The 21176-nt window shown below is 46.4% G+C and overlaps 1 protein-coding gene across 1 annotated transcript; it reads right to left on the bottom strand.

Moving 5' to 3' along the window:
* LOC109232476 (craniofacial development protein 2-like) lies at window positions 7029–7361 on the bottom strand. The gene has a single exon (XM_019398251.1). The coding sequence runs from the start codon at window positions 7359–7361 to the stop codon at window positions 7029–7031; it is 333 nt and encodes a 110-aa protein (XP_019253796.1).

Raw genomic sequence — 21176 nt, 5'->3', positions numbered from 1 at the left:
GGAAGTACATGAAATAAAACTACTCTATATTTACAATGAAAAGGACTTAGTTTTCTACAAAGTAGAGACAGGTCCGTTGGCAGCAACTTTGTCTTTCGCATCAGGGTCTGCGCGCGCGGTGCTGTCAACGCGCGCGGCACTATTTGGAGTCCGTCTGCGGCTGGCCGCGGGCAAGGCATCAGGATCTGCGCGCGCGACATTGTCTGTGCACACGGCGCTGTTGGCATCATCATGAACTGTGCGCGCGACGGTGTTTGCATCTGCCAGCCGCTAGGCGCTTGCATGGGCTATCGGTGGGGCGACAGAGGCACATGTGCGCTTGTAACTTGGCGCTGCCGAGACCACGGGACCGACCATGGCTCTAGGCGTTGGGAGGCTTGCCAGGACACCATGGGGTTCGTCCAAGGGGTCATGGGGCATGGCTGGAAAGCCGCCCATGACATTCTCCCCCACCTGAGTTGGCGACATTCTCGGAGCCTTACCTGCAAGATGATAATTGATCAGGCTCTTATTGGCTGTGAGGTCTGTTCCCCTCTGTCTTGTGATTTGGCTTTGTGAATGATGTTCCATGTCTTTCCGAAGAGATCTCAGGCTACTGACATGGAAGACTGGATGGATCTTCCACCAGGCTGGGATATTCACCTGGTATGTGGCTTTCCCAATGCGTCTTTCAATGGACAAGGGCCCAATGTGCTTTTGCAGTAGGCGAGGGTCATGGGTCCTCCCTGCGAACAAGTACCACCTTGGGATGGTTAGCATCACTTTGTCTCCTGCTTGGTGTTGGACAAAGCAATGATTTTGATCAGCGAACCTTTTCGCCCGCTCTTGGGCTCTGACGAGATAGCTCCGCACTATCTCCAAATTGCGCTCCCATTCCCTCGAGAAGTTGTCAGCTCGAGGAGATTTCGGCGTGGTTGATGCATTCACCGTTTGCGGGAGAAGCGGTTGCTGTCCAGTAACAATTTCAAAAGCGCTTTTGTTTGTATTAGGGCTCTTTTGAGAATTGAAACACAGTTGAGCGGCATACAAAAGCTTCACCATATGCTGTTGTGATCCAGTTGCAAAGTGACGGAGATATTCCTCCAGCATGTCATAGAAGCGTCCAGTCTGGTCATTTGATGGTGGATGGAAGCTTGAGCTGTGACTCAATTTTGACCAGAAGCACTTAAAGAGATGGGTCCAGAAGTTGCTAGTGAAGCGTAAGCCGCGGCCACTAACGATGTCTTTGGGCAGGCCCCAATATTTGACAATGTGCGAGAAGAAAAGTCGAGCTGTATCTTCAGCTGATATGTTTTGTGGGGTTGCTATGAAGGTTGCATAATTGGAAAATCGATCTATTACAACCAAGATGGATGCAAGGTTTCCGACTTTGGGCAATCCTGTAATGAAGTTAAGGGAAACACTTTCCCAAGGTCTTTCTGGGGCATGTAGTGGCTGTAAGAGTCCCGTTTGTGGTGAGCTGTCCGACTTGTCCTTTTGGTCTGCTTGACGAGTCTTCACACACTGAGGAGCGTCATCAGTCATCTGAGGCTGATGATATGACTTCTGATTCTTGTTGCAAAAGGTAGCCAGAACCATAGGTTCATGTCTTTTGACTCCCTTCTTCAACTGCATGGCCGAGATTTTTTCAGCGGCCATCTTTATGGGCATGCACAGTATGATGCGGGGCTTGGCCCCATTTTCTCCCATCATCAGGAGCATGTTGGTATATGGTACAGGTATGGTGTTGGTTTGCCTCAGGAATTCCAATCCCACTATAAGTTCGAAGTCATCTATGATTACGACGCATAGGTTGAATCTTCCTTCATAAGGTCCAAGCTTCATGGGCACTTCTTTGGCTATTCCACCCACTAGTTGAGGTGGTGAGTTGATAGCCTTTACATGACCCTTACTCTTTTATACCACTAGACCGAGGCACTTCACCTGAGTCGAGGCTAAGTAGTTGTGGGTAGCACCTGTGTCTATCATTGCCCGAATGGTTTGCCGTTGACTTTCATTTCGACGACCATTAAGGTCCTCTCTTGGGTAGGAGGAGGCCACTCATCCGCCTTCTTTTTCCCTTTCTTGGCGATTGGGCATGAGTCCTTCTTAGGGATACCAGCACTGGTTCCCGCTAAGGTATTAGGGATGGAGCCAACAATTGCATTGAAGGCACCTACTTGTTCTGCTTCGTCTGAGTCGTCATCTGACCCATCCTCGACAGTTTGATGAGCGTTGGTCTGTATCTGTGGGCATTCATTGTTCCAATGTGGCCCGCCGCAATGACGGCATTCTGAAGGGGGTTTTCTCCCCTGATTGTTGTTGACGGATGCAGCGCTGTTGCTGCTTGAGGAAGGAGTCTTGGATATGGTTGCACTTCGATCTCCCCCACTTCTGCTAGGGCCATCATTACTAGGCTGGCTCCCGTTGTAACCCCTTCGGACAGGCGGCTGAGGCCTATCCTTCTGAGTTTCCATATGATAATCCCCTAGGCATTCAGCAGCTTGGATTGCCTTGGGGAGGGTATCTACCCTTTGTCTTTGCAGCTCCATACGGGCATGAGGTTTCAAACCTTCTAGGAATGTGAAGAGTTTGTCTTTGTCACCCATATCCCGTATGTTTAGCATGAGCACTGAGAACTCCCGCACGTAATCCCGCACTGACCTGGTCTGGCGGAGCTCTCGTAGCTTTCTCCGTGCATTGTACTCCACGTTTTCGGGGAAGAACTGCAGGCGTATGGCTGCCTTCAGTTCTGCCCATGTCTTGAGAGTATCTTCCCCGACCTTGATGGCTTCGTATTTCACTCGCCACCAGAGTTTAGCATCACCCTGAAGATACATGGCAGCAGTTGCTACCTTTTTGGGTTCTTCCAACTCGCCCATGGCATCGAAGTATTGTTCGATGTCGAAGATGAAGTTTTCCACTTCTTTAGCATCCCGAGCTCCGTCGTATGGATTTGGCTCCAGAATTTTCAGTTTTTGTGGCATAGGGGCGAGGTTCACAGTACCCCTGATTTGGTTTTCGCCTCCTCGAAGTAGGCTTTGTAGAGCAGATTGACAACATTGAGTTGGTCCGTCAGGTTGTCTATGGTTTGCTGCATGGCAATCACCCTGTCTGCCTCTTGTTCTCTATGAGCAAGATCCTCGGCGCGCTCATGTTGGAGGTCCTTGAATTTGCAGTAAATTTCGGCTGCCTCTATGGCTGCCATTTGCCGGTCTCCTTTAAAGTCCCGACTGATGTTTGCTATGTCAACTTCGGCCTGGAGCATTCTGCGGTCCAGGTCGTCCAACCTTTGCACTAGGCTGGTTCTTAGTTCAGGCATCGTATCCACGATGGGCCGTAATACGTCAACCGTCTCTTCAAGGATACGGTCCCCATGATTCACCGTGGTCAAAAAAGGTGGTATTGGCAATGTTTTCCCTCGTCCGATGTCGAGTCTAGGCTTTGATACCAACTGTTATGCGGCGCCTTCCTGAGATTCCTTAAAAGGGCGACGTAAGGCTAAGCAACCAATGTCACTCCGGCTGTTGTCCGCCAACTGAGGTCCCCTCCGTATGCTAGACGAGATTGTCAGTGCCGTACGAGAAAACCAATATCAAGAGCAATTGCGGAAACGGAAATGAGAATTGAGAATGAAAGCTTGATTGCATTAATGAAATCTATTACAAAAGGCTACGCGGTATCGAGGGGGAGAGACACCAATACAAAGAAATGTTTGCTTGCTAGAAAGTTTGATTGCTTGATCCCCCCTAATAGTGCTTAAAAAAAATAAACCAAATTTACAAGACTTAACAAAAATAAGCTAGAGAAACATAATGGAAGTACTGAAATAAAACTACTCCATATTTACAATGAAAAGGACTTAGTTTTCTACAAAGTAGAGACAGGTCCGTCGGCAGCAACTTTGTCTTTCGCATCAGGGTCTACGCGCGCGGTGCTGTCGACGCGTGCGACACTATTTGGAGTCCGCCTGTGGCTAGCCGCGGGCAAGGCATCAGGATCTGCGCGCTCGGCATTGTCTGTGCGCACGGCGTTATTGGCATCATCATGAACTCTGCGCCCGGCATTGTCTGTGTGTGCGGCGCTGTTGGCATCTGCCAGCCGCTGGACGCTGGCGTGGGTTATTGGTGGGCGACAGAGGCATATGCGCGCTTGTCACTTGGCGCTGTCAAGACCACGGGGCCGGTCATGGCGCTAGGCGTTGGGAGGCTTTCCAGGACGCCATGGGATGCGTCCAAGGGGTCATGAGGCATGGCTTGAAAGCCGCCCATGACAGTAATAGTTCAAGTTTTATATTTCCAAAACATCTCAGAAAATATACGGTACTATAAGATGACTAAAATTGGTAGCAAGGTGAGAAAAACACAACTAAATGTTTTAGTAAGACTTCGTCTATTTCACCCAAAATAAAATATGATCAAGTTTCAAATAAAACGATTGCCATAATGAACAAGCAACAACAACAACAACAACGGCCCAGTATAATCCCACAAGTGGGGTCTGGGGAGGGTAATATGTACGCAGACCTTACCCCTACCCCGAGGGGCAGAGAGGCTGTTTCCAAGAGACCCTCGGCTTAAGAAAGCAACAAGAGACGATATATTAGTACCATCAATAGAATCATAATAAAATAACAGCAATATGATAAATACAAAATAGATGGAAGGTATAATAATAACCAGCAGATAAAGCCCTGCATCAGTAGATGACCACTAGCATCCTAAAACTAACTCCTAACTGGCTAATCTCACTCTAGTGCGCTGTAGAAATATTCACAACTTCGCCCTAACCTACAACCTTAATGCTCGACCTCCACAATTCCCTGTCAAGGCATGTCCTCAGCAATCCTAAGTCGCGCCATGTCCTGCCTGATCACCTCTCCCCAATTCTTCTTAGGTCGCCCTCTACCTCTCCTCGTGCCCACCACAGCCAGTCGCTCACACCTCCTCACCGGTGCATCAGTGCTCCTCCTCTGAATGTGCCTGAACCATTTGAGTCTTGCTTCCCGCATCTTGTCCTCCATGGGGGCCACGCCCACCTTCTCTCGAATTTCTTTATTCCTAATCTTATCCATCCTTGTATGCCCGCACATCCACCTCAACATCCTCATCTCTGCTACTTTCATCTTCTAGATGTGTGAGTTCTTAACCGCCAACACTCAGTCCCATACAACATGACAGGCCTAACCACTGCTCTATAAAACTTACCTTTTAGTAACGGTGGCACTTTCTTGTCACACAGGACTCCCGATGCTAACCTCCACTTCATCCACCCCACCCCTATACGGTGCGTGACATCCTCGTCGATCTCCCCGATCCCCTGAATAATCGACCCAAGGTACTTGAAACTACCCTTCTTGGGAATGACTTGAGAGTCAAGCCTCACGTCCACTCCCGCTTCCGTCGGCTCGACCCCAAATTTGCACTCAAGGTATTTCGTGTTCGTCCTGCTCAACTTGAAACCTTTAGACTCAAGGGCATGTCTCCAAACCTCTAGCCTCTCGTTGACGCCGCTTCGTGTCTCGTCAATTAGAACTATGTCATCAGCAAATAGCATGCACCATGGAACCTCCCCTTGAATATGATGAGTTAGTGCATCCATCACCAGGGCAAATAGGAATGGACTGAACGCTGACCCTTGGTGCAACCCCGTAACAACCGGAAAGTGCTCGGAGTCGCCTCCTACTGTCCTAACCCGAGTCTTAGCTCCATCATACATGTCTTTAATCACCCTAATGTAGGCAACCGGAACCCCTTTAGTCTCCAAGCCGCTCCATAAGACCTCCCTAGGAACCCTGTCGTATGCTTTCTCCAGATCAATAAACACCATGTGGAGATCCTTCTTCCTATCCCTGTATTGTTCCACCATCCTCCTAATAAGGTGGATAGCTTCTATGGTAGATCGCCCCGACATGATCCCGAACTAGTTGTCTGAAATAGACACCATCCTTCGCACTCTCATTTCTACCACTCTCTCTCAAACTTTCATGGTATGACTCAGTAATTTGATACCCCTATAGTTGTTACAACTCTGGATATCACCTTTGTTCTTATACAACGGAACCATTGTACTCCACCTCCACTCTTCAGGCATCCTATTAGTCTTGAATATAACATTAAACAACCCAAGAAGCCATTCCAAGCCTGCTCTACCCACACACCTCCAAAGTTCAACTGGAATTTCGTCTGGCCCGGTAGCTCTGCCCCTTCTCATCTTACGCATCGCCTCCATGACCTCATCGACTCAATGTCCCTACAATAACTTAATTCATGGGGAATGTCGGCATTCCTCAATTCACCTAATACAATATCCTGATCCCCTTCTTCATTTAGAAGTTTATAAAAGTAGGTCTGCCACCTCCTCTTAATCTGGTCATCCCCCATCAAAACTTTGCCGTCCTCATCTTTTATGCACCTCACTTGGTCCAGATCCCGAGCCGTCCTCTCTCTCACCTTAGCCAGTCGGAATAACTTCTTCTCCCCGCCTTTGTTCCTCAGTTCCTCATACAGACGAGCAAAAGCTGCAGTCTTAGCCTCCATGACTGCAATCTTCACCTCCTTCCTAGCTACCTTATACCTCTCACTGTTCGCTCTACTCTCCTCCTCGCCAGTGCTCCCTACTAACCGCAGGTAAGCCGCCTTCTTTGCTTCCACTTTACCTTGGACAACTGCATTCCACCACCAGTCTCCTTTGTGGCCACCGGTTCGGCCCGAAGATATCCCTAACACCTCTCTCGCCGCCTTCCTTATACAGTCCGCCGTCGTCGACCACATAGTGTTTGCGTCCCCACTACTTGTCCAAGCTACCATTGCCGATAACTTTCCTTCCAACTCCTGAGCTTTATCCTTAGTCAAGGCGCCCCACCTAATCCTCGGACGGCCTCGTACTAGCCTCTTCTTCCTCCTTATCATAATACCAATGTCCATCACCAAAAGCCTATGCTGCATTGCGAGGGTCTCACCTGGGATAACCTTGCAGTCCTCGCACAACCTTCTGTCGCATCTCTTGAGGAGAAGATAGTCAATCTGAGTCTTCGCCACCGAACTTTGCTAAGTAACCAAATGCTCCTCCCGCTTTGGAAAACTTGAGTTCGCAATCACTACATCGAATGCCTTGGCAAAGTCCAACAGCGAAGTGCCCCCTCCGTTCCTCTCCCCGAAACCGAAGCCGCCATGCACCTCAGTATAACCACCTGCAGACGACCCAATATGACCATTGAAATCTCCTCCTGTGAATAACCTCTCGGAAGGCGGGATACTACGAACGATCTCATCCAACTCCTCCCAAAAGCGCCTTTTAATCTCCTCATCCAAGCCTGCTTGCGGCGGGTACGCGCTAACGACATTTAAAGTACACTCACCCACCACCAACTTAATAGTCATTAATCTATCATTCACCCGCCTGACTTCTACCACCGACTCTCTAAGATGGCTATCTACCAGGATACCCACTCCATTCTTACCCCTCAGGACTCCAGAGTACCACAACTTATACCCATCCGCGTTTTTCGCCCTCGATCCGACCACCTAGTCTCCTGGACACACGCTATATTAATCTTCCTCTTCTGAAGGATCTTCGCCAACTCTATAGACTTACTCGTTAGTGAACCTATGTTCCATGACCCGATTCTCAACCTATAGGCTCCCTTGCACCCTCTACCTCCCCTGCCTCCTGTCCCACCCCCTGACCCCAGCCCCACACTCTGCCCCACACCCTGCCCCACCCGAGGACATGCCCTTATTCTATCATCCCAAACTACAGCCACTACACCTACGACAATCTAAAGAAGACTCGTTAGTGCACAACGGACAACGAATCAAACTAGAAGGAAACAAGTGACTACTAGCACACTAGTTGAATGATTGAACTATTGCGAACTAAAGAACATCAATTTAGCTAACACCAAAAGGGAAACAGTAAAACGGGAGGTACCAACTCTCGAGAACAAAACCTGTGACTGATTTGCTGTACTCGATGTAGTTGTACGCTCACGTCCCGCTTCCCACCGCCCTTTGCTGACAATCGCCCAGGCTACTCTCCTTTGCTAGTGCTCGTGCGCCCAACTTGTCTCTAACAACTTCGAGAATTTCCCTGAAATGAACAAGGATAAATTATAATATGACACATTATACCGTTTCGATATGAACTTCATTTATGAAAATAAATTTAGATGAATAAAATTGAACTACTAAGAGAATCTTCTAGTTCATTAAAGATTTAGCAGTCAATCACGGATTCCTAGCAATTTATGATATAGGAAATTTAGGAAGAAAACTTAACAATTGGGGCTGTCTTTTGAAACTTTCCTCAAATTGCATACAAAAAAAAAGATACATAGAATTAGAATATTCCATATTCAATACAAATATAAAGAAATACAAAAAACAATTCATAGCCATTAAAAGAGAAAAAAGAAGATACCCATACCATCAGAGGCAGAGCCGGAATTTTAAGCTACTAGTTTGGGATTTTAACCTTTTTATGTTAGTGGGTTCTAAACTCTAAAGTAAGAATTTATACATAGTCAATGAATTTCTTAAGGCAAATATATGGTTTTGACATAAGTCACTGGGTTCGGCCGAATCCGGTGTCGAAGCTCTAGTTCCGCCCCTGCACCATCATCACTCTAGTGCTCCAAATAATTTGGAAAACATATAGTAAACATTAATGAATTTAGTAGACAATAATTAATGGAAAATCAACCAGCAATTTGATTCTATATATATTCAATACGTCTTCATATATATCAAACGTTTTAGTCACAAATCTTCTGTATGAAATATACACATGAGTTTTGCATTGAAGAAAAATTAACTTTTAGATCATAATAAAGGAGAACGAAAGATACAAAACAAACAAAGATAAATATATTAAAGATGTGAACTTTACGAACCTGAGTACCTGACAACGACCCATAAATATAGATGAGTGGTCGGAGGCCACCAACTTTATCTTGTGTTAGGAGTACATGTAATGGTTTACATGTTAGAGTTAGACTTTGATTTGGACTCAACATTATACGTATACAACAATTCAAATATTTAACTTTGAAAAAGGTGTATATGAATAGAACTTTGAAATTCTTTACCAACTTCATAAGATATTTATGTTCCTAATTTGTATATCTAATATAAATAAATTGTTTGATTTATATAAAGTAAAATTTACTAGTTGATTTTTATGTCCTTACATAGTGATTTAAATAAGGAAAGTTTAAATAAACAAAATTTTAGTTGATTTCTCTCCTAAGCATTAGAAAAATAATTAAATAGCTATTCCTAAATATTAAAAAATCATTAATTGATTATTTCTACATATTAGAAAAATAACTTAAATTACTATTTTGACCAATGTAAAATCTATTTTAAAAGTTAAAAAAGACGAACAACATTTCGTTAAGGGCCTTCGTGTTTTTAATATAGTATAGAAGATAGATAGATATAGATATAGATATAGATATAGATATGGATAAAGCTATTGTAAAAAATACCCGTATATTTGCTGGTCAATATAATCTCCCCTAACTCGTGCTCTATATATTAACTTGTCCGGTTGTCCCTTTTTAATAATTCATACAACCGCTATATAACTAACACAGAATTATCACAAACTTGTGATCCCAATAAATATATTAATGTATGGGGTCGAATTTGACCGATAGCGTCCTTAAGTCAGCACGACCAACCACTGAACATATGTGAGCTCCGACAGAAGGACGACTTAGGAGTAAAGGGAGAAACGACTTCATAACCTCGTCGGCCCCTCTATAGAATGTACTTTGGTTTTACCTTTTAATATTTAAATAAGGATCCCTTACTATATAAAGGGGATCCAAGCTCTGTAAAAGATGATTCATTCATTTTTGGGATATAAACTTTTCTCTTGCTCTCTCATCTCTCTAAGATTATCTCTTTTCCTCTCTCTCATATATACTATTGTTGCAAGAACCGATTATCAAGATCATCCTAGGGTTTATTATTTTCGATTATGATTTACCCCTTCATTTCTTTTTGATTAATTTGCTTAAAAAGTGTTTAATAACTTTTGAGTCAAACAATTTGGCGCCGTCTGTGGGGATTTCGGTAGTCGAAATCGTAGTTCACACCTAGGATATCAAAAACAACAATCACTGTCCTTCATACTCCATAGAAACTAACAATGGCAGAGAAAGAAGCAAGGTTGAAAATGATAGCAGACGTCTCAAATAACCTCATAGGCTCCCTCAACGAAGCCGGTAGGGAAATACCGCGAATGTAACACCAAGTAATATACTAGAGGGGGAGATCTCACCCTCTTCACTCGAAGATCTAACGATTTTGCATGAAAGAGGGGATTCTACATCTGCGGTAAAGGAAACACCCCCAGTAGTCAAAAAGCTGCTAGAGGAATGGTTGACGAGCGCTCTAAGCAACATGCTCGAGAAACCCCCTCAGGGATATACCAAAGATTCGTCAACGGCAGAAATCGCTGCTGCCGCCGGTGAGCCTAGCGTTGTACGAATGAGCAACACCCACACCGCTATCAACGCAAGCGACGGTACACTCTCAACCATCCTTAAGAAAATGGAAGAAATGGAGAACAAGAATAAAGTGCTTCGCGATCAAATGAAAGAGCACCAGGAAAGGGTGGACAAGATACCTGGCGCCCCTAAGTTATTGCCGAAACGCGATGTGGGAAGATTTGTCGAGCAACCATATAGTGAGGAAGCTCCTCCTTACCCAATCCCAAAAACCTTCAAGATGCCACCATACTTGAAAATATACGACGGGACCACGGATTCGGAAGACCATCTGATCCATTATGTAACCGCTGTAAAAGGCAACGACTTATCGAAAGAACAGGTGCAATCCGTGTTGCTGAAAAAGTTTGGTGAAACTTTGACAGGAGGGGCGTTAACGTGGTACTCTCAACTACCAGCTAGATCGATATCAACATTCGAAGTGATGGCAGATAAGTTCGCCACCGCTCATGCAGGAGCGAAGAAGGCCGAAGCTAGGGTCAATGATATCTTCGCCATCAGGCAAACAACAGGTGAAGGACTCCGGGACTTCCTGGCCCGATTCAACAGGGTAAGAATGGGACTGCCAAATGTATCAGAAGGAATGGCGGTCGCAACTTTCCAAAACGGGTTGAACAGAGACGGATCAAAAGCAACCAAGAAGCTGCTCAACAGGCTCATGAAGTATCCCCCACCACGTGGGAAGAGATTCACAATGCCTATTGCGCCAAAGTAAGAGCGGATGAAGACGACCTAAACGGTCCAACCCAACGACTAATGTCAGTACAGTCAGAGGTAAGGAGGGATCGACGTAACGACGGGCGACGGGAACAGCTCCCACGCTTCAACAGAGAAAGGCATCAGCCCTACGTTAGAACTCCCAATCCGCCTCCTCCAAGGCATCCAGATGTCGTGCCGCGACATGTCGCCCCGCTTCGAAATGAAAGAGGTATTTCCCCATTATTATCTGCTCATAACTTTTGTGTCTCCCCTTCAGAAATAGTGTACGAACTGGAGAAGCTGGGCACGAAGGTACAGTGGCCACAAAAAATGAAATCATACCCTAGTGCAAGGAGGTCGAACGTCCTATGCGAATTCCATCAGGAAAAAGGACACAAGACCGAAGATTGCATAGGTCTACGACAGGAGGTGGTCAGAATGCTGAACACGGGATACCTGAAGGAGCTGCTCAGCGATAAAGGAAGGGCTAATTTCGCCAGAGGACGCGACCAATCCCAAGGACCACCAAAACCACCTTCTCCAGCACGTACCATACAGATGATCGTCGGTGGCGGCGACGACTCAGCAATCAATCATGTAAAGTTCACCACCACACACAAGTTGAAGCGCACGATCGCTCACGAACGGTATGATGACTTCGAAAACAGTATCACCTTCGATAAGTCTGATACCGACGGTTTGTCTTTCCCTCATTACGATGCTTTAGTTATAACTTTACGCATTGCTGATACTGATGTGAAAAGAATCATGGTAGACGACGGAAGTGGCGCGTGTATTATCCACCCAAGAGTTCTTATGCAAATGAGGCTCGAAGATAAGATAATATCGCATTGCATAACAGTAACGGGTTTTAACAATGCAGTAGAGCGAACCTCCGGAGAAATATCACTGCCAGTCTTGGCAGGGGGAGTCACGCTGGAAACCACATTCCACATCATGAATCAGGAAACGGCTTACAATATCATCATAGGGCGTCCATGGATACACGCCATGCGAGCCGTTCCCTCGAGCTTCTATCAAGTAATCAAATTTCCCACCCCATGGGGAATATTCAGCATTCGAGGTGAGCCACGTACCGCCCAGGAATGCTACCGGATCGCCCAAGACTGTACACATACCAAACAATTGAAGGGAGCAAGCGCGGAAGCATAGCAATCAGCCATGTCGGGAACTAAAATCAACCCGCCGGCAGAGGTCATTAGGGACCCAGATGTTGTAGAAGCTTGCAAAGCAACAGTCGAGAACCTCGACCCGGTCCAGTTGGACGATACCAACAATACAAAGAAAGCCTATATCGGGCACAACCTCTCCGACCCAGGTAAGTACCACGAATTCTTAACTAACCATGCAGATCTATTTGCCTTCTCTCATTCAGATATGCCGGGGATCCCAAAAGACATCGCCACTCACAAGCTGAACGTCGACCCACTTTATCCGCCCGTACGACAGATGAGGAGGAAATTCAACGCCGCAATCAACGAGGCAGTCAGTGAAGAAGTGGACAAACTACTAGCCAACGGTTCCATCAGAGAATCGAAATACCCCCAATGGGTCGCCAATGTGGTCATGGTTAAAAAGAAAAACGGGAAATGGAGAATGTGCGTAGACTTCACCGATCTGAACAAGGCATGCCCAAAAGACTCATTCCCATTGCCCCATATTGACCAGCTGATCGACGCAACAGCAGGGCACGAACTGCTAAGTTTCTTGGACGCCTACTCCGGCTATAACCAAATCCTAATGGCCGAAGAGGACCAAGAAAAGACAACTTTCATCACCCACCAAGGGACGTACTGCTATAAAGTGATGCCCTTCGGACTCAAAAATGCGGGAGCAACATACCAAAGGTTGGTCACCAAGATGTTCAAGGAACAGCTCGGCAAGATAATGGAGGTTTATATCGATGGCATGTTAGTAAAATCGGCAAAGAAGGAGGACCATATCGATCATTTGAAAGAAGCCTTCGAGATACTGAGGCAGTACGGGATGAAGTTGAACCCAGAAAAATGCGCCTTTGGCGTGGCCTCGGGAAAATTTCTAGGCTTTCTCGTATCACAACGAGGTATCGAAGTCAACCCGGACCAGATCAAGGCCATAGACACAATACCTGAGGTTCTGAACAGCAAGAAGCAGGTACAGAAACTGACGGGGCGAATAGCCGCCCTATCAAGGTTCATCTCACGGTCCTCGGACAGATGCCACAAGTTCTTCAGTGTGCTGAGGAAAGATCATGGGCTACAATGGAACGAGGAATGCATCGAGGCCCTAAAGAAACTAAAAGCATATCTATCTTCACCGCCACTGCTCGTCAAAGCAGACCCAGGCGAGTGTCTACTTGTGTACCTAGCTGTATCCGAAGTCGCTGTCAGTGCTGTCCTAGTCCGCGAAAACAAAGGTACTCAATCCCCTATTTATATATCAGCAAAACTTTAATAGATGCCGAGGTGAGGTACCCACACCTCGAAAAATTAGCCCTGGCGCTGGTCGTAGCTTCACGAAAGCTTAGACCCTATTTTCAATGCCATCCGATAAAAGTAATAACAACCTTCCCCCTAAAGGGCATCCTACATAAACCCGAACTCTCGGGTAGGCTCGCCAACTGGGCTATAAAGCTCAGCGAACATGACATAACCTACCATCCAAGAACCGCCATCAAGTCGCAGGTACTTTCCGACTTTGTCGCCGACTTCAGTGCGGGGATATTGCCAGAGGTGGAACAAGAGGCCCTCCGCGCCTCTGCCAACACTGACCTCTGGACCCTCTACACTGACGGCGCTGCGAATGCCTCGGGATCGGGACTGGGACTCGTCCTCGAAGTCCCCACGGATGAAGTAATTCGCCAGTCCATACGATGCCCCGAGATGACTAACAACGAGGCCGAGTATGAGGCTGTGATTGCAGGTATGAAATTAGCCATCAAATACGGGGCCCGTCGACTCATCCTCCACTGCGACTCTCAACTCGTCGTAAACCAAATAACTGGGATTTTCCAAATCAAAGAGCAAAGGCTACAAAAATACCAATCAGAAATCCATAAGCTGATGCCTGAGTTCGACGAATGTCGCTTCGAGCAAATCCCCAGGGCACAAAACGTCGAGGCAGATAGCCTAGCCAAGCTAGCTGCGGCCACCAAGAATATCAACAAAGAAAATGTGGTCACCCTCCTCCATTCGGCCGTCGACCACGTCGAGGTATTCTCTTTAAACTTGACTTGGGACTGGCGCAACCAGTTTGTATCCTATCTGCAGGACGGAACACTCCCACACGACAAAAAAGAAGCCAAGAAGCTCCGGGTGCAAGCTGCCCGATACAGCCTGATAAATCATGACCTCTACAAAAGAACGTTTGGTGGTCCCCTCGCTAAGTGCCTCGGGCCGCATCAAACAAGACAAGTATTAGAAGAGGTGCACGAGGGCCATTGCGGCGCCCATACAGGAAACCGCGCCCTCGTCCGATGCCTCATCCGCGCCGGTTATTACTGGCCTACCATGAAAAAAGAGGCAGCAGATTATGTCCGAAGATGCGAACAGTGCCAAAAGTACCCCCATGATATACCAGGTGGGGGAGCTCCTCCATTCAGTCACCTCGCCATGGCCCTTCATAAAGTGGGGAATGGATATAATCGGCCCCCTGCCAGCAGGACGAGGAAAGGTACGCTTTCTTTTAGTTTTAACTGACTATTTTTCTAAATGGGTGGAAGCAGGTGCGTATGCACAAATACCCGAGCAAGAGGTCATCGCCTTTATATGGAAAAATATCATATGCCATTTCGGCATCCCCAAAGAAATCAGCTGTGACAATGGGCCCCAGTTCATCGGTAGGAAAACAACTGAGTTCTTCGAGAAATGGCACATCAAGCGGATACTCTCCACTCCGTATCATCCCGCCGCTAACGGCCAAGCCGAGTCTTCCAACAAAACAATATTGAACATATTGAAAAAGAAGCTCGAGGAAGCTAAAGGGCTATGGCCCGAATTACTACCTGAAGTATTATAGGCATACCGGACTACGCCCAAATCCAGCACGGGAGAAACACCGTACTCACTGGTCTACGGGACCGATGCAGTCATACCCGTCGAGATTGGGGAACCAAGCCTGAGATATTCCCATGCCAGCGGGACAGACAACGACGAAAGTAGGTTGCAAGATCTAGACGAAGCCGAAGAACGAAGAGACATGGCCCATATAAGAATGACAGCCCAAAAACAGCAGGCAGAAAGATACTACAACAAGAAAGCCAAAGTAAGATCGCTCAAAGTCGGCGACTACGTCCTCAAAGCCAAAACACTAGCATCGAAAGACCCGAATGAGGGAAAATTGGGGACCAACTGGGACGGACCATACAAAATCATAGCAGCGGCGAACAAATGAGCGTCCCAACTAGAAACAATGGAGGGAAAACCACTCCAAAACAATTGGAACGTCGCCCACCTCAAATATTTCCACTTCTGAAAGGCATCTCCTAAGTCGTACTTTTTTTCCCTGACCCGAGTTTTGTCCCAATTGGGTTTTCTCGGGGAGGTTTTTAACGAGGCAGCAAAGGGGATACCCGGTGGAACCAGAGCGCAGATTCATCATACCGGCCAGTCAACACGGTCCGTAGGCCAATATAATGAAGGGACTGCACTAGTTATTCTCCATTGTATGAACAGGTCCTCATTGTATGTATAGAATTCTCCATTGAATGAACAGAATTCTCCATTGAATGAATAGAAATCTCCATTGAATGAACAAAATCCTCCATTGTACGAGCGGAAATCTCCATTACACGAACAAGAGTTAATCTCCATTCTACGACGGATATCACTTCGACGACAGTCGAAGCAACATCCTAATGGCCAAGGCCATCGACATCAGTTCGACCTCGTTCGGACCACGACGAATATCACTTCGATGACAGTCGAAGCAACATCCTAATGGCCAAGGCCATCGACATCAGTTCAACCTCGTTCGAACCACAACAGATATCACTTTGACGATAGTCGAAGCAACATCCTAATGGCCAAGGCCATCGACATCAGTTCGACCTCGTTCGAACCACGACGGATATCACTTAGACGACATCGAAGCAACATCCTAATGGCCAAGGCCATCGACATCAGTTCGACCTCGTTCGGACCACGACGGATATCACTTCGACGACAGTCGAAGCAACATCCTAATGGCCAAGGCCATCGACATCAGTTCGGCCTCGTTCGAACCACGACGGATATCACTTCGACAACGGTTGAAGCAACATCCTAATGGCCAAGGCCATCGACATCAATTCGACCTCGTTCGAACCACGATGGATACCGCTTCGACGACAGTCGAAGCAACATCCTAATGGCTAAGGCCATCGACATCGGTTCGACCTTGTTCGAACTACGACAGATACTACTTCGACGACAGCGAAGCAGCATCCTACTGGCTAAGACCATCAATGTCAGTTCGACCTCGCTCGAACCACGACACGACCTTTTTAACGAACAACAAAAGCAACCTCTACGGAGGCTAAGCATTATAAAAGAAAACCCAAGAAGGGAAAGACAACAAATGGCCAAAGTTCAAATCAGGTTAAATCTTTCCCCTATTTATAGGGTTGGGTGGCGCCAAAATCGAAGAGGCAGGCTTCGAGTCAGCGCGGGAAACCAAGCGCCAAAAATATCTGATTTCCAGCCTCGAGAATACGCGCAATGATGATGCATGCGAATGCTGACGTCATACAGAGAAAGGCGTTTCGTTTCGACGCTCTGACAGTTATGATTACTGTCTCCTACCTGTCACGTCACAATCCTTTGACAAAGTCAAACTCCCCCTGAACGGAGGCATCGATTCCGCCCATCGAGGACGCATCTCGCTGCGACCCCGACGAGCAGAGGGACTAACTGTATGGGGTCGAATTTGACCGATAGCTTCCCTAAGTCAGCACGATCAACCGCTGAACATATGTGAGCTCCGACAAAAGGACGACTTAGGAGTAACGGGAGAAACGACTTCATAACCTCGTCGGCCCCTCTATAGAATGCACTTTGGTTTTACCTTTTAATATTTAAATAAGGATCCCCTACTATATAAAGGGGATCCTAGCTCTGTAAAAGGGGATTCATTCATTTGGATATAAGCTTTTCTCTTGCTCTCTCATCTCTCTAAGATTATCTCTTTTCCTCTCTCTCTCATATACAATATTGTTGCAAGACCGATTATCAAGATCATCCTAGGGTTTATTATTTTCGATTACGATTTACCCCTTCATTTCTTTTTGATTGATTTGCTTAAAAAGTGTTTAATAACTTTTGAATCAAACGGAAAGCGGACTATGTGTGGACATATTTATTATGTGTTAATTAATCAAAAGCAAATGCCCACTTTTCTTTCTTAAAAGCAAAAGACTCGAAGGAAAATTGGAAAGCATTGTGGTTATGCCAGTAGCTTTACTGGAAGATTTTCATCTAAGCTACCATGGAAAGAGACACTCTCTTATCGATACTCTGCTGAAGAAGACTCATCTCACATAGTGGAAGAGTATTTCCAAAACGCAATATAGGTGAAAGCTTCAGCCATCTTGGGTAAGACAACATGACAACATGTCAATTATAGTAACCTTTTCTTTTCTTGTATATAATTGCGCAGGAATGTTTGACAAGAATATTGCAATTCAATGAGTACACTTTCTCTAGAGATCATGGAATTTTTGGGAATGAGCTTAGGCGTAAGCTGGGAACACTTTAAAGAATTAATTCTTTTGGAGAAAATGAAGATTAACCATCATCAACCACTCTACATCAAGATTGTATTGGCGGGCTTCAGGTTTCTGTTGACAACGAATGGCGCTCCATTAGTCCAAATTTCAGCACTTTTGTGGTTAACATAGGCGACACATTTATGGTAAGCGAATTAAGGTAGTAGAAAAAATATAATGTTCTATTGAAACATAAAGAGAGGCAAACTCTATACTACTCCATATTTTACGTGAAAAATAATTATACGGTTTCATGTTAGCACCTTTCTTGCTCTTCTTACCTTCTGTGTTTTTGTACTCAGTACAACATGATTTCAAAAAATAAAATTTATCAAATAATATGGGACAGAGGGAATACTCCATAAATAAACTTTTGCTACAATATTAAAATAACAATAGCAAACTCTGCAACGTTATTGGAAAGACAGTTAGGACATGTATGTTAGCAGCTATGATAACAACGATTACATTACAAATAGCATATATCAGAATTTAGCTTAGCAAATCTTAACTGCTTTTACATGTATTTGGCTCAAAAGTTAACAACATACTTTGTAAGCTAGAAAACAATCAAAAGTAAGAAAAGGGTAAATCGTAATCAAATATAATAAACCTAGAGATGCAGATATGATATTATTGTGGTAGATCTAGTATTGCAAAGTGATAATATGAACTCAGTAAGATATGTTCGTTTGAGATAGAGATAGAGAAAGCCAGAAAATGAGAGAGTTGTATTAGATCCGAATCCCCCTTTTACAATGTGAAGGTCTCCTTTATATAATAAGAGACCTTCCTCGAAAGAATCAAAAAGTTACAAAGACAGGTAACGTCTCCCTAGTGAAGACACTGAGTCCTAAACGATGTCGCTTTTGTCCCCACGTCCGAGTCGTACCCGCTACGTTAGTCGGCGTACACTCACTGGGCGTACCCACTGGCATAGAGATGCTGAGGGTCAAATTTGACCCTATACAGTTAGTCCCTCCGCTCATTGGAGACGCATTCGGTGGGCGTCTTCGATGGGCGGAAATGCGAACCTCGGCTTAGGAGAATTTGACCTCGACCAGGGGCGGCAATATGAATGAGGTGAAATATATGACGTTGTTGAGCCACTAACGCGTGGCTTCCTTTTTGGAATGACGTCATCGCCTGTATGCATCATTATTATATTTGCCCCCGAGGCGGTTCAGAGGACGATGTGACATTTTGGTTTCCCGCGCACGTTTTGAATCATGACTCTTCGATTTCTGCGCAACTTATCCCTATAAGTAGGAGAGAGGTTCGATTCGATTCAACTTTCAAGCCTTCGGAAAGCATTTTCTGATTTACTCCTTTGTCTTTCTTTCCTGTAACCGTTATTTCGTGAGGGACCCTCCCACTTCTGTCGAAACCACACTTCCTATCATCAGTGCTTCATTTCTTACGTAGTATAGTCATGACAAAACGTGGACAGAGTAGTAAAAAGGCCAAAGATAATGCCCCGTCTAGGGTTCCGCCATCTTCCGGTGGTGAAGGGGAAAAGGCGGAGAAGGCCCTTGTTCCTCTCAGTGTAGACAACGTCCTTCCGAAGGAGATGCATGTTCGCAGGGATTTTCCAACTAAAAGCCCAGACCTTCCCTGGGAGCACAGCGTTTTATTACAATCCCATTTAGATGATCTTCGAGAGATGCACCATATTCCGGACCACGTGGAAATGGTTCTGGCCGGGACGGACTATACCAATGTGCACCGGCCTGGATATTGCACATTCTATGAGTACCCGTTCTTAATCGGTTACAATCTTCCAATCTACGCTCTGATGGAGGAGCTTTGCCGTTTTTACAATGTGTGTCCGGCTCAGCTCACTCCTTACACCTTGAAGGTGTGCCGTATTATGACCACTTATGCGGCCAGGGCTGAGTGCAGCGTCTCGGTCCACCACCTCTTACAGTTATTCAGCCCTGGTTACCTGAGGGGTACCATGCTGCAGTTAAAAGGTCGTGGCACAAGGGGCTTGGGTTTTAAAGCCGATGATAAGCCCAACCGCCGCTTTTGGCGTAAATATTTCTACATCAGGACGGAGCACCTGGTGTCAAATCTCGAAGGGTTCCCGGAAAGATGGAATCCAGAACGTAAGTATTTCTACTCGTAGAATTCAGGACTGCTTGCGCTTTTGACCATACGGCCATTGTGATTTCTTTGCTTTTCTCCCTTTTTTATTCGCAGCGAGGGCTTCTCCACCCCAGTTCACCGATGACATTAAATCATGGGTGGAAAGAATAATACCTTATGCGGAGGAATACCGTACCTGGGCTGCATTTCTTCAACAGTACGGCCCGTCAGGTAATTCTTTGGCTACGGTTTGGGAGTTCCCTACATTTTTGTTACCTGACTTATTCGCGTTGGCAGGTCGGAGCTCCCCTAAGAAGAAGAAAAAGAGCATCGTCACCTCACCTGGGGCGGGGACTGATTCTGAGGACGGATACATACCCTGTGGTTCGCCCAGTGATGGCGCTGCGGAGGTTCCTCAACCGCTGCCCGTGGCGGCGTCCACGAGGGGAGCGACTCCTTCAATGCCATCCTCACGGGCTGTGGAGGAGACTTCTAAGAGCGAGGAGCCGCCGGAAAGGAAAAGACATCGGTTGATAACCGGCAAGGGGATAGCCATAGAGGACGAGGGGGCTTGCGAGCCCCATCGGGAGTCAAGGCCAATTTTTATGGCAGATGCCATCCGTTCCGGGAGGTCGGCTCCCCAAGGGGGGGCGGTTCTCGATGCCGGCTCAACACGCATTCCGGAGAGCGGCTCGTCGGCTGCCGTTGGAGAAGCGGGCGATGATACTGAGAGGGTGGGCCCTAAGGCCACCCAGGCGGATGCAGATGCGTTAACGCGGGGTTCGGCCCGTGTGGGGATGACGGCAGGTAGATCCAACCGCCGAACTCTGATCCCAGGAGGGTATAACCTGTTGCAACACAGCGAGCAGGCCGCAACGGATATGACCCTGCTATGTGCGGCCGCTGAGCGTGAAATGTTAAAAGGGGTTAGCGACGGGGAACTATCCCGGAGGGTTGCCGGCGCGGCCTTGCAGGTATTTTTTGATTTTCTTCATGTACCGTAAAGTAAATTTTGATGCATACTGACTTGCCTTCTTTTCCTCTTTTTTAGACTCTCATCTTGGAGGTAGATAGGGGGCGGCGAGCGCAAAGGAAGGCAGCCACCTTTAACAAGGTGGTAAAGAAATATCGGCGATGCCGCGTCAAGCA

The sequence above is a fragment of the Nicotiana attenuata genome, chromosome 1, assembly GCF_001879085.1.
Source record: "Nicotiana attenuata strain UT chromosome 1, NIATTr2, whole genome shotgun sequence".
In the NCBI taxonomy this organism is placed as follows: Eukaryota; Viridiplantae; Streptophyta; class Magnoliopsida; order Solanales; family Solanaceae; genus Nicotiana; species Nicotiana attenuata.
The sequence above is the reverse complement of the archived record's forward strand: the minus strand, read 5'-3'. Positions and strand labels throughout refer to the sequence as shown.